Consider the following 12,180-nt stretch of genomic DNA (forward strand, 5'->3'; position numbering starts at 1 on the left):
ATGAGACCACCCATCAGAGAAGATGAAAGAGCTTCGATGAAAGCTCTAGCCCGATAATGAAAACGAAGACAAAAACTGACCCCAGAAAAGCACCGATGAAGCCTCCAATGATAGCACCTTTGAAAGAAACAAAGCCCCAGCGTGACACGCCACAACGTGCCACCGCTAGGGTGGAGAGAGAGGAAGAGAGGCGAGAGAGTGAAGAGAGGCCGTCAAAGCCCTAGGTTGAGGAAAATTAGAGTATAAATATCAGAATGCAGCAAATAATTCTGATTCCTAATCTTGGAATGTGCACAAAAAGCAAGGATTGATCATTGGCATAATCCCCTTCTGAACTTCCCAAATATGAGGCAGCAGAAGTATTCTTGACCACAAAGTCAGGAAACAAGATCTTTCAGAGGAGAATTACCACACCACAAATCATCCCAAAACCAGACCCGCTTCCCATACCTAACCACAAATTTAATGACCATGAAACAGATCCCAACCACCTCTAATGCCTCTAATTATCCACATACTAATTCTTGAAGCACCATACGTTATTCTAATAGTAAGATTATGCATGACTGAATCTAAATCTCGCTGATAAATTAATATTGCAGGAAAGGGAGAGCAATTATTCAAACAGGAGACTAATACGCTTTTATCTAAAAATAAATATAGAGAAACTTAACAGGCTTTTAATCCGACTAATTGAAAGCAATCACAGGACCATAGGTTTCTTGCCAAGAAGTGATACATGGCGATCAAGCAATACCATGGATTAAAGACCCTCATGACACCTTCACTTACCAAACTGTTGATCAAGGACCTCAGGTAGAGCCTGAGGTAGGTCATGCACATAGTCTGCCTGGTCATCCTTTCGAGCTTGCAATCGGTAATCCATGTGTTCATCAAGGTTCTCGGACAAATGAAAACAGCCAAAATTGTCATGTTTTTTCTCGACCTAGACCAAGAAATGCAATCAATATCATTCATTCAAACCTTTCCCTGTACTGATGGTACAAGCCACAAATTAAATTAACAATGGTCACATATGAACCCAAAATTCTTACTTTCAACCGCAACAATTTCTATATAAATTAAAAAACTAACATTGATGACCTTCACTAGGAAGACAATTTACTTTTCTTTTGATAAGTAAAGTATATTGAAAAAGCGCAAAGGGGCGCAACCCATAGTACACAGGACGTATACATGAATTATAACATCAGTCTACCAAAACATTATTGGTGGCTTAAGAACAACAACCGTCCACTCAAAATAATCAAATTGCTACACCCATTCAGTCAAATTAATCAGTTATGCAAGCTATATTTCATAAATATGCATCAGCAATTGTACAAATTTCAGAAAGATAGTAGTTAGTATTTCAAATTGTAATTTTGCGTATGAGAGGGACCTTTTCCTTCTGAGTGACGAAAAAAGAAATAATTTTTTGATAAGTAATAAAACCAATCTTACCGAAAGCGTAAGGCGCCCCTAGCTACATAGGAAGTATACAAAAAGAACTACCTAGCTAGAAAGGGCAAAACAAAAAAAAGAAATTATTAATACTATTAGAGGATAGAAAAATTGCAAAAGGACATCAGTTAATTGCCAAGACACATGGTAGATGATCCCGAGATTAATGACCCCTCAATACCAAGGCCATGATCATTAGTTAAAACCAACTTACAGTTTGTTATATACAAGGAATCTGTCCCAGGTTAATTTGAAATGTTTAAACATATACACAAGCAACAATGAGAAAAAATAATAATTTATTTCCTTATGAGGCAATAAATGATATCAAGGCAGAATTTAGAAAGTGAATAGATCAAGAAAAAGGAAAACAAAAATTCTATGCTTTCGTACGTACCAATAACCTCTCAAACTTCGCCATAACCGGATGACTATGGTCCAAATCCACTAGGTCAGAAGTGATGTCATCAGCTGATCAGGTTAACAAAAGTAATGATGAGTACGACAGTAGATAAACAATCATCACAATTACCATATTTACAGAGATAAAAATGTAATATAGACAACTGAGAAATCACTCAATATAACCCTCAGTAATCAATTCATCATATTAATTTCTTGACATGGTATGCAAGATTTTAGACTACCACTTGTCACCATGGACACAACAGAAGTAAATATTTCGAACAGGCATGTGTTCATAACAAAACACCAAGAGACTATCACAAACGCATCTAAAGGACAGGTGTGCCCAAGTCAAACACATGCCAACATGCCTAACATAGACAAGACTCAGGCACAAGTAATCACAAACTGGACAAGATGTAATTGAAATGATTGAAGTTATAATGACAGACAAAGACAGAAAGCAATACAGTGGTTTTCTCCTTTTACTTTTTTTTTTTTTATATAACTAATGTATATTCAACCAAAGCCAAGAGGGGGGCAACCCTAATACACAGGAAGTATATTAGAGAACCCCTACATTATAGAAAAACAAGAATATAATTCCAAAAAAAAAAAAGAAAAAAAGAAACAGGCAAATTATTCCACCCCATTCTCCATGTATAAAGAGATTGTAACATCCCCTTCTTCATCTCTAACAATCCATTCTCACGATCTTCAAAGCTCATTGCGTTTCATTCTTTCTAAAGACACCATATTAAACATAAAGGAGCCAGCCTCCATATTTTCAAAGCATTACGGTTTCCCAATTATCCCCTCTAACTTCCCAACAACTCGCTCACCCTTTAAGGCATAACCCAAGCAACGCCAAACAACTGAAGAAGCACATTCCACAACTTTGTTGCGACCTCACAATGAAGGGGTTAATGATCTATAGACTCTCCACATTTCTTACACATACAGTACCACTCCACCACAATACGTCATTTTGCTAATGATGGAGAACGACCTGTCATTCTGGTTTGTTCTGTGTTGTGTTTAGCTCTTGCAAAAATGACAGGTTGTTCAATATTTCGCCAAACGACATGTAACCCTAAAATTGCAGGTCGTTTAGCAAAAAAACAAAAGATTGTAGCAAATGTTGATTGTAGTTTGCTTAGTTTTCTTTTTTGATTGAATTGTGGTATTATGGTTGAGTTTTAGTATCTCCTTTTACTGATTTTTGTTATTTCACTTGAGCCCGTATGTTGTGTGTTGGAGCAATTTATTTGGTTGAATGTCTATTTAAAAATGTCAGAGACAAATCAAACTGGAGAAATTCACAAGAAAGGGGTAGAGTCAGGTGACCTCCCATGTTGTAAATCCAACTCTCCAAATCACATCTGTGAAATTGGATGGGCTCAACTATCTTGCTTGGTCACAATTTGCTCTTTTGTATAATAAGAGCAGAGGGAAAATGGGACACTTGAATGGAAAAATTCGAAAACCAAAGTCAAATGACTCGACTTATGACAAATGTGAAGAAAAAAATTCTACCATTATGTCACGGTTGTTGCACTCAATGCAACCAAAAATCAATCAGGAATACTTGTTTCTTCATACAGGAAAAGAAGTTTGGGATGCAGCTACTTAGACATATTCAAAAATGTGGAATGTAACACAAATTTATGACTTGAAGCGATGGATACATGGAGCATCCCAAGGTGAGTGGTTATTAGCTACTTATTTTCATAAACTCCGTGATTTGTGGAAGGATTGGATCATTAGCAAAATTTGCAGACCAAGGGTTTAGTAGATGTTGTCAAATAAGATGATCGAAGAGGAACGTGTTCATGACTTCTTAGGTGGTTTGAACTCAGAGTATGATCCTGTGCGAGTTCAGATTTTGGGAAAGAAACCTCTTCCATCACTGCAGGAAGTATTTTCAGATGTCCATAATGAGGAGAGTCATCACAACACAATGCTTCATCCTGGTCCTTTCCTTTCAAAATCCAAATAATATTCTGAACAAACTTAATCTGCTCTAAGAAGTGCATCGCAACGCAATTTGAAAGGTGATTTCAGGAGTCAAGACAGTGGCAAAGTAGCTGATGTGACCTCAGATGATAAGGACAAATTATTTTGTGACCACTATAATAGGTCGCGGAAGGCTCAGGAGACTTGCTGGAGACTCCATGGCCATCCTACCCGAGGTCGTGGGGATCACACAAGCGAAGAAAGCAGGCCTCAAGTCAATCATGCTTCCATGGTAGAGACAAATGTTTCCACACCAGATACAAATCCTCCTCCTGCTGATACAAGGGGCCTTAGTAAAGAATTGGTAGAAACGCTTCATCGACTTATGTCTCAATTGGACACACCTAACAATGCATCCTCTTCCTTCGCTCATATAGGTAAGTTAGCCACTACTCTAAACGCATCCGCTACTCACTCTAATTATCCTCGAGTCATTGACTCTGGTGCCTTTGATCATATGACTGGTATGTCCCCTTTATTTTCGTCATATAACCCTTGTTCAGTTAGAGAAAAAGTTAGAATGGCTATTGGTTCTCTGTTGTTAGTGTTGGGTAAAGGATCTGCTTCTATTACACCCTCTATGACCTTGTCTTCTGCCCTTTATGTACTTGATTTTGCTAATAATTTTTTATCCATTGCACATTTTACCCTTGAGTTGAATTGTCAAGTCATTTTTTACTCTCATTATTCCTTCTTTCCAGACCTTGTCACAAGGAGGTCGATTGGTAGTGGTAGCTTGAGGGATGGCTTGTACTATTCTGGACTCTCATCTCAAGACACAAGGTTAGCTCACACAGGCTTATCATATTGTTGATGACTCTGCAACAAGAATTTGGCTTTGGCATCAGCAATTAAGGCATCCTTCTTTTTTATTGCTGCAATGCATGTTCCTTCTTTATTTTTACATAATTATGTTTCTAAGTTTCAATGTGAAACTTGTGAACTTTTCAAACTCCATTGTGTAACCCTTTTCTCCTAGTCTCAATAAAGTGAGAAGCCACGTCCCTTCTTGAGCATAACAGAATCTATACGTTGTTTTGTCCTTGCGTCTGGTTCTAGTTTTGTCCTAAGCCATTGACACTGCATCCGAGCTCGACGTAGCACCAGAACCATGAGTTCCACCAAGATTAGCTGGAATGAATGGAGTTTTAGCAACCCAAGCAGACTGAATGGAGGGCATTCCAACGCAAGGATCACCATGAAAAGTCAAAGGAAACTGTTTCCTGGTGAAGTGTGTTTCCATGGCCGCTACTGGTTTTGTCCTAAAATTCTGACCATCCGCCATTAACGCTGTATCCGAGCTCAACTTAGCACCATAGCCAAGAGCTCCACCAAGAATTGCAAGAGTGAATGGAGTTTCAACAGCCAATGTTGTCTAAGTGAAGGGCTTGCCAACTCAGGGATCTCCATGAAATGCCGGAGGAAACTATTTCACGGTGAGGTATGGTTCCAACAGAAAACGCAGCATCTGATCCTGACTCAGGTAATACTACTTATATTTCTGATATGAATTTTGTAATACCTATTGTCAATGATATAAGTCTTCTCATTGCACAACGCAAAGGAGTCATGTCATGCACACACCATCTCATATTTCATTTTGTTTCCTATCAACATCTTTCACCATAATATTGTTCTTTTGTGTCCAAATTGTCATATGTATCTATCCTTAGAAATCTACAGGAAACACTTAGTGATCCGAAGTGGAGGACAGCAATGCAAAAGGAGATGAAAGCTCTTCGCAAAACAAGACTTGGGATCTTGTTAAATATATATATATATATATACACACACGATGTAATCAAACCCTAGGCTCTGATACCATGTTGTAGGGTTTGACTAGGAAGAAAATAAAGAAAGAAGAGGCTATGTTTTCTACAATATATATATATATATATATAGTAAAATCTATAAATCCCAACATATTCTTTTCACCCTAACAAACTCTTCTAACATCCCTCAACCACATAGTGAAAACTGTGAACCCAGCCTAACAAACATCCTAAAATTTCACAAAATGACCACTGCATTTTTCCCTTGATACAGAGCAAGGGAAAATGATGGGAATAATGACTTCTAAAGTTTTGAGTTAAAGATGTGGCTGTGTTCTAAAACAACACTGAATTTCTGCTGTCCATGCCTATGCAATCTACAATCTATAGGAAAGTTTCAAAGCAGAGAGAGAGTCACCTGAGCATCCATAACTGAACTTCTGAAGTCCTGTTGCAGTGAAATATATATCTCCCTCTCCAATACACCTTTCCTTCAGCAAATGTTGAGAAAAAACAGTAGATCCCAAAGGAACCACAACAGCTGCCAGATTATCCAGACTGCCCTTTTCAAAGGCAGCGTTTACTATGCAATCAGCTAGCGAGTACAAGCATGCAGCGGAAAGTTCTGATCTCAGCGTACCATGACTCTGTATTTCCCACAGCAAATCACAAACATCCTGCAGGCTCAACTTCTCAAAAACGCCATCAGATGCAGCCACCAGATAGCTATCATTCATGGCCAGAGGTTGCCAATCTGTCACCTCTGGTGCAGATATAACACCATAACTGATAATATTTCAAAGAAATACTAAATCAGAATTTCAATAAATAGTTTTTTTCTGCAAAGTCAAATGAGGATGTTAGATAATTAAAAGAAATGAAATGTAAGTTAACAGGCCTTCATTATGAGCTCTTTTGGAAGTCACGACGGGGTCAATTGAGGAAGGAAATACCAATGCGTATTTGTTTCAACATAAAATGTGTTTTAGAAAACATTTTTACATTTTTTGTATTTGGTGCAACTAAAAACCTTAGTTAACAGAAAAATATTTCCCTGGTCAATGGAAGACTAAGCAAAACAAAAGCATAAAACATTTTCCATCTATTAAAGCTTCTCTCTCTAAAGGCCATTTCAGGTATGCTAGGCCAACCCACTATCAGCTACCACAGCGACCGTTCAACCTTCCTGCTCTGGCCATCGCTAGCTCCTCTCTCAATGCCACAGCCATCTTCCTCACCAACCATGCCACCAACCCCGACCACCTCTTCAAAAACCCCATCGACAATCCATGAAACCCCGTACCATCACCATCTTCATCATCAGCTTCTAAATCCTCAACGTCACCAGCATCATGTTGCAGGGCTGATCCACGTCGCAACCTCCTTGCCAATCTTTCTGGAAACGACTAGAAAAGGATGTGAACTGCCATGCATTAAACACATTCTTCATACCAGTTGGCAATGTCTCCCACTTTGCTGTCGAGTTATTGTGTTCAGCTGTAATTGGGGTTTTTGGTTCTTTTTTTTTCTTTTTCTTTTTTTCTTTGTTTTTTTGAGATTATGAGCACATGGTCATGTTGGTTAATGATTTTCACTGTCAGTCATCCAAATAATTAAAAAATAATAATAATGATTTCAAAATCATTTTCTGGGTTTCAGCAAATAACAGAAAATTACTAATTATTCCAACAACAACAAAAAAAAAAATTGTTTTCAATTTTCCAAGAAAATGTTTTGAGTAAAAACAAATGGACTCCAAATCTACATATTTTTCGCTTTTTGTGAACCTGACCTTTTAAAGGACACATCACCAATTGCTCGGGAGATCGCGAGCTGACCATTTACTCTGGGCACCCCACCCAACTCAAGAACATAGCCACCAGCAGTTTCAACGCGAATCCTTTCATCATCTCTGTCTGGATGATGATCTCTGGTCAATTCCTTAACATAAAAATGTGCCAATCCATTGGAGCAAGCCGCTTTGAAGTTGTCATCATCTCTTACACGTGAAATAGAACCGCTGCGTCCTTTCTGCCTATATAACCTTATTAAGGTTGCTGTGATCCCCAAATACCATCAACTGAATAACCTTTACTATGTTTTTGATAAAATGATATGGCACGGTAATCATTCAAGAATACCATGCCATAAAGAACAACAGAAAAACATTGTCTAACATAGTAAAAACATCCCATGGTAAGAACATGTGCATTAAAACAGTGAATTTAGCCAAGAGCCTTCTAACCTTTAGCCTCTGCAGGAGACTGGAATTTTTCAGAGCACAGAAAAGCCTTTGAATCTCCAATGTTGGCAACTAGAATTTGACCATCTGCTATCAGTATGACTGTGGCTGTAGAACCGGAATCAAGATTCCTTCTAGACGCTTCCTTCATGGCTCAAGTGAATTGATGTCAACATAAGAGCAAAAGGAAGAAAATAGTACACAATAACTCTGAAGCAAGCAAAGAAACATTAATGGAACTTGCCTTAGAAAACGTCCCATCAATATCATGGATTGCCCTCAACAATGCTTCTTTCAAAATTCCTAAGTGAAGAGAATCATCAAAATTCACTGGCCATGAATACTTAAACCTAGAAAAGCATTCAAAATTTAGAAATACATATCAACATTCCCCCAGATTAAAATTATATGGTTAGAGAAACACGTAAGCAGTACCATTAACAATAGCAGAGGGCTGTACCAAACAAAAGTTTCATGATTTAAATACTAAAATCCTCTATAAATATTCTTTTGATAAGTAAAAAAAAAAAATATATATATATATATATATATATATATATATATATATATATATATATATATATATATATAGAGAGAGAGAGAGAGAGAGAGAGAGAGAGAGAGAGAGGATTTTAGTATTTAAATCATGAAACTTTTGATTAAACGGGATAACTGGCTCAAAACACAACTGCCTTATGATTAGCAAAATTAAGAGTGTGTACACGTGACCAGTATATCCCTTAGATAATGTTGAACGCTGCAATATTGTATTAATAGTAAAAAAAGGCTTTCTTGCAAAATAATCCTTCAAGTTTTACATACAAAATGATGTGAAAATTCTTTTTATCAGCACACATGTAACACACGACACACCACCGTGCATTTGGTTTTCTTTTTTCATGTTAAGATTTTTTCCTGTTGTTTAAATATACATATAGGCTTATTGCTTAAACTTCTCTTAAATGTTAACAACTCTATCAAAACCACAATGGTAGAAGTAGAACAATCCATGAGCCATGCAATAATAAAAAACAATGAAATTGACATGAATGTATGAGTAATACACAAGAGCACCTCACAAGATCCAAGTCATGCTGACCTAGTGGTTCTTTCATCCCAATTAAGCACTCGAAAAAAAATGTCGTGTTCTCTCTTATCCATAAATCTTGCGGCCCATTTCTTCAAAAATGTTGCATCCAGAAGGAAATAAGTATGCAAAACGAAATACTCCAATAACAGTTTCGAAGCCATGTCACTAGCATCAGCACCATTATGACCATCAAAAACTGCCACCATTCCAACCGTAACCTCCTTAACCCCTACTTTACCTGCTCCAACATCAAACAGAAGCCGAGTTTACAATGAACGATTAAAAATAAAAGGTAAACTATTACCCATGTGTCATTTATCCACAGATTTTAACTTAATCCAATTCGGAATTATTTGAGAGTTTTAAGCCTTGTTTGGCAAACAACACAAAAATTTCCCATTTTATTTTTACATTTTCCAATAACAATCAACATCAAAACATTCCAACCTTTTTCACTTTTTATACCACATCAATAATTTTTTATTACTATTCAAATTAAAAAATCCACTACAATACAAAAAAATTTTACTTTTCTATACAAATTCTTTTTACTTTATATCACATCTATCACTTTTTACTAACTTCAAAATTAACAATTCATTATCCTATTCTGCATAGTGATTTGCCAAACAAGGCCTTAGTGTTAGTAAATGCATATAAAATGACTAAATTTCCATCTACAGGTATGCATATTTTACAATTTTTTTAACTATAAAACTATTCTAACTGAACATTATTTGAAAATCAATACACAAGGATCATTTCGAGAAGAGTATTGATATTTAGTAGACTGCTTACAATTACCATACAACTGGAATAATATGGCATTGAAAATCAACCATTGATTTTTATTTTTTTTTACAAAGCCCTTGTTAATCCAAAGACTGATTTTCACTGCCATATCATTCTTATTGGCAAATGTATAACCCTTGTATGGCAAATATATAGCAGTCTACTAAATTGCATTTCACTTTTTAGAATGGGGTTGATGAATTTTTTTAAGTTAGGAAAAAATACACTTCACCGCCAAAGTATCACCACTTTGGCATTTTAGCCTCCAAAATTTAAAAAGTGACTCAAACTATAACGACACACCCCTAATGACACAATATTGTCCACTTTTGGCTCCCCCAAACCAGACTTCTAATGACGTCACACATTCTAATACTCCTTTCACATAAGCACACTTAACTGCGGAGTTCTGATAGGTTTATGGCTATCGCGTCTTTCAAATGCGTTGTGCCAAAAAGAATGTGAACATACATATAAGCACATCCTCATTCCCATACCCAGGCGATGTGAGACGTCACAACACCTTTTCTTGGGATCCAGCATTCCCGCTGGCGACCCTTATTGGATTACCTCATTCTTAGCATCCCAGTTAGTGCCCATTGGCGATCATCATGGGTTTATGCATGCTCCCACCATCTCAGGCTGGGCAATAGCTCTGATAACATTTGTAATGACCCACTCCTAACGACACAATATTGTCCATTTTTTGCTCTTCCGAACTAGACTTCTCAGAAGGTCAGCTATCCTAGTACTACTCTCACATAAGCATACTTAACAGCGGAGTTCTAATAGGTTCATTGCCATCACGGCTTTAAAACATGTTGTTCCAAGAAATATGCGAACATACAAATAAGTACATCTCATTTCCATACCTAGGCGATGTGGGACGTCACATGAACCCCACAAAGAACCAAACTAAACAATTTAACCCATCCGTCATTAGGGGTGATTCAGCCACTCCAAAAGGCCAAATAAAGGTGGCCAAAACTACCTCCAAAAGGCCAAATGGGAGTGTCCAAAACCACCCCCTAGGTAGTTGAGGGTGGTCGACCCACTCCCTTTGGTCAAATGGGGTGACCGGCCACCCCATTTGGCCATCCCCCAAGTTGACCATAGGGGCCTTTGGCCAACCACCCCCTTCTGGCCAAATGTGGTTCGACCAACTCCAAATTTTTTTCTTTTTGTTTTTCTTTTTATTTTGCAATTTTTCTTCTTTTCTTTTTTTGATTTTATTTTTTTAACACTTCCCTTCTGGACATTTTGGGAGGTTATGAGCTACATTGGAGACTCAAACTTAACATATAGGTTAAATTGTTACGGTTTGATAGTTTGTGGGTTCACCGTCACTCTTCAAACTCTGGAGGCTAAAATGTCGAGTATTGATACTTTTCCCTTTTGTCATTTAACATTTTTTTTTTCTTCCAATTAATATGCATTTCTGAGAAAACCCTAAGAGTGTGTGCGCGTGGTGGTACCAGGAAAGGGGATGCGAATGTCGAGAGCACAGAGGATGCGGTCTTCCTGGGCCTTTCGGCGACCCTGAAGCATGGCAGATTGGCAACGCGCCATGGTGGTGGTGGTGGTGGTCCGGGAATCGGGACCGTAGTTGGAGAGCTTCCAGCGGGGGCATTTCGGGGACTGAAAAACTGCCGGAGCACCACCTTCTTTGTATACCGTCAAGCACGTCGACGACTCGCCGTATGAGCGCGTGTTTGCAGACACCAGAAATGCTAGTAGAAATAGCTGAAATTTGAATGCTTGAAACATCTGCTACTGTTGCATGAGAAATGAACACCGCGATCCTTCTGCAGTGAATAAAGAAATGTTCAGAAATTTCTTACAAGCCTATGAGCCACAATCGAGAAGCGATAAGAACATATGCTACTTTAAGTGCTGATTTGTAGAAAAATTGTGTCATAAAGAATTCTGTAACTCTCAAATTACAGCAAATACGAAAACATGCCATGCTTTTTTTTTTTTTTTTTTTTGTAGCCAATGTTAAAATATTTATTCCCTAATTATTTTTTACCTAACTTCTTACAACTAAATTTTTAATTTATCATTAAATTTATAGGACCCAATATATGTTTCACAAACCCAATGATAAATTTTTAAATAAAATAAATAAAAAATTTAGATGAGTATGGAATGGATTTGTATCGTTTTTCTATTTCTTTAGACAGAAATTTCTTATAAGTTAAGTTGAATGAACTTTTACAATCCAACATTCAAAAAAAGTTACATGTGTCCTGCCTCTAAAAAGGTTAGATGCGTTTTCAAGTATGTGAGAAATATATAATTTTTTAATAATATATGTTTCTCACATTTTTTTAATAATATAAATAAAAAAAATATAATTTTCACATATTTAAACGACGGATGATATTTTTTAGAGACTA

The 12,180-nt window shown here is 37.1% G+C and overlaps 1 protein-coding gene across 5 annotated transcripts in view; it reads right to left on the reverse strand.

Moving 5' to 3' along the window:
- LOC133851268 (probable inactive protein kinase At3g63330) overlaps positions 1–11,681 on the reverse strand; it is a 46,389-nt gene extending 34,708 nt beyond the window's left edge. The window contains exons 1-8 of one of the 5 annotated variants that reach the window (XR_009895786.1): positions 11,257–11,681; positions 8,999–9,227; positions 8,144–8,249; positions 7,903–8,044; positions 7,450–7,714; positions 6,076–6,443; positions 1,862–1,935; positions 793–946 (exon numbers count right to left, since the gene is read on the reverse strand). Coding sequence is in view for 4 of the 5 variants with exons in the window: in XM_062287602.1 (XP_062143586.1) it covers positions 793–946; positions 1,862–1,935; positions 6,076–6,443; positions 7,450–7,714; positions 7,903–8,040; positions 8,140–8,249; positions 8,999–9,227; positions 11,257–11,548 (1,630 nt within the window). In the remaining variant the exon portion in view is untranslated. Of the gene's footprint in view, positions 1–792; positions 947–1,861; positions 1,936–6,075; positions 6,444–7,449; positions 7,715–7,902; positions 8,045–8,139; positions 8,250–8,998; positions 9,228–11,256 lie in introns of those variants that run through there. The other 4 variants (XM_062287602.1, XM_062287601.1, XM_062287603.1 and 1 more) reach the window with 4 other exon arrangements.
- Positions 11,682–12,180: the final 499 nt, after the last annotated feature.

This window comes from Alnus glutinosa, chromosome 12, assembly GCF_958979055.1.
Source record: "Alnus glutinosa chromosome 12, dhAlnGlut1.1, whole genome shotgun sequence".
Taxonomy (NCBI): domain Eukaryota; kingdom Viridiplantae; phylum Streptophyta; class Magnoliopsida; order Fagales; family Betulaceae; genus Alnus; species Alnus glutinosa.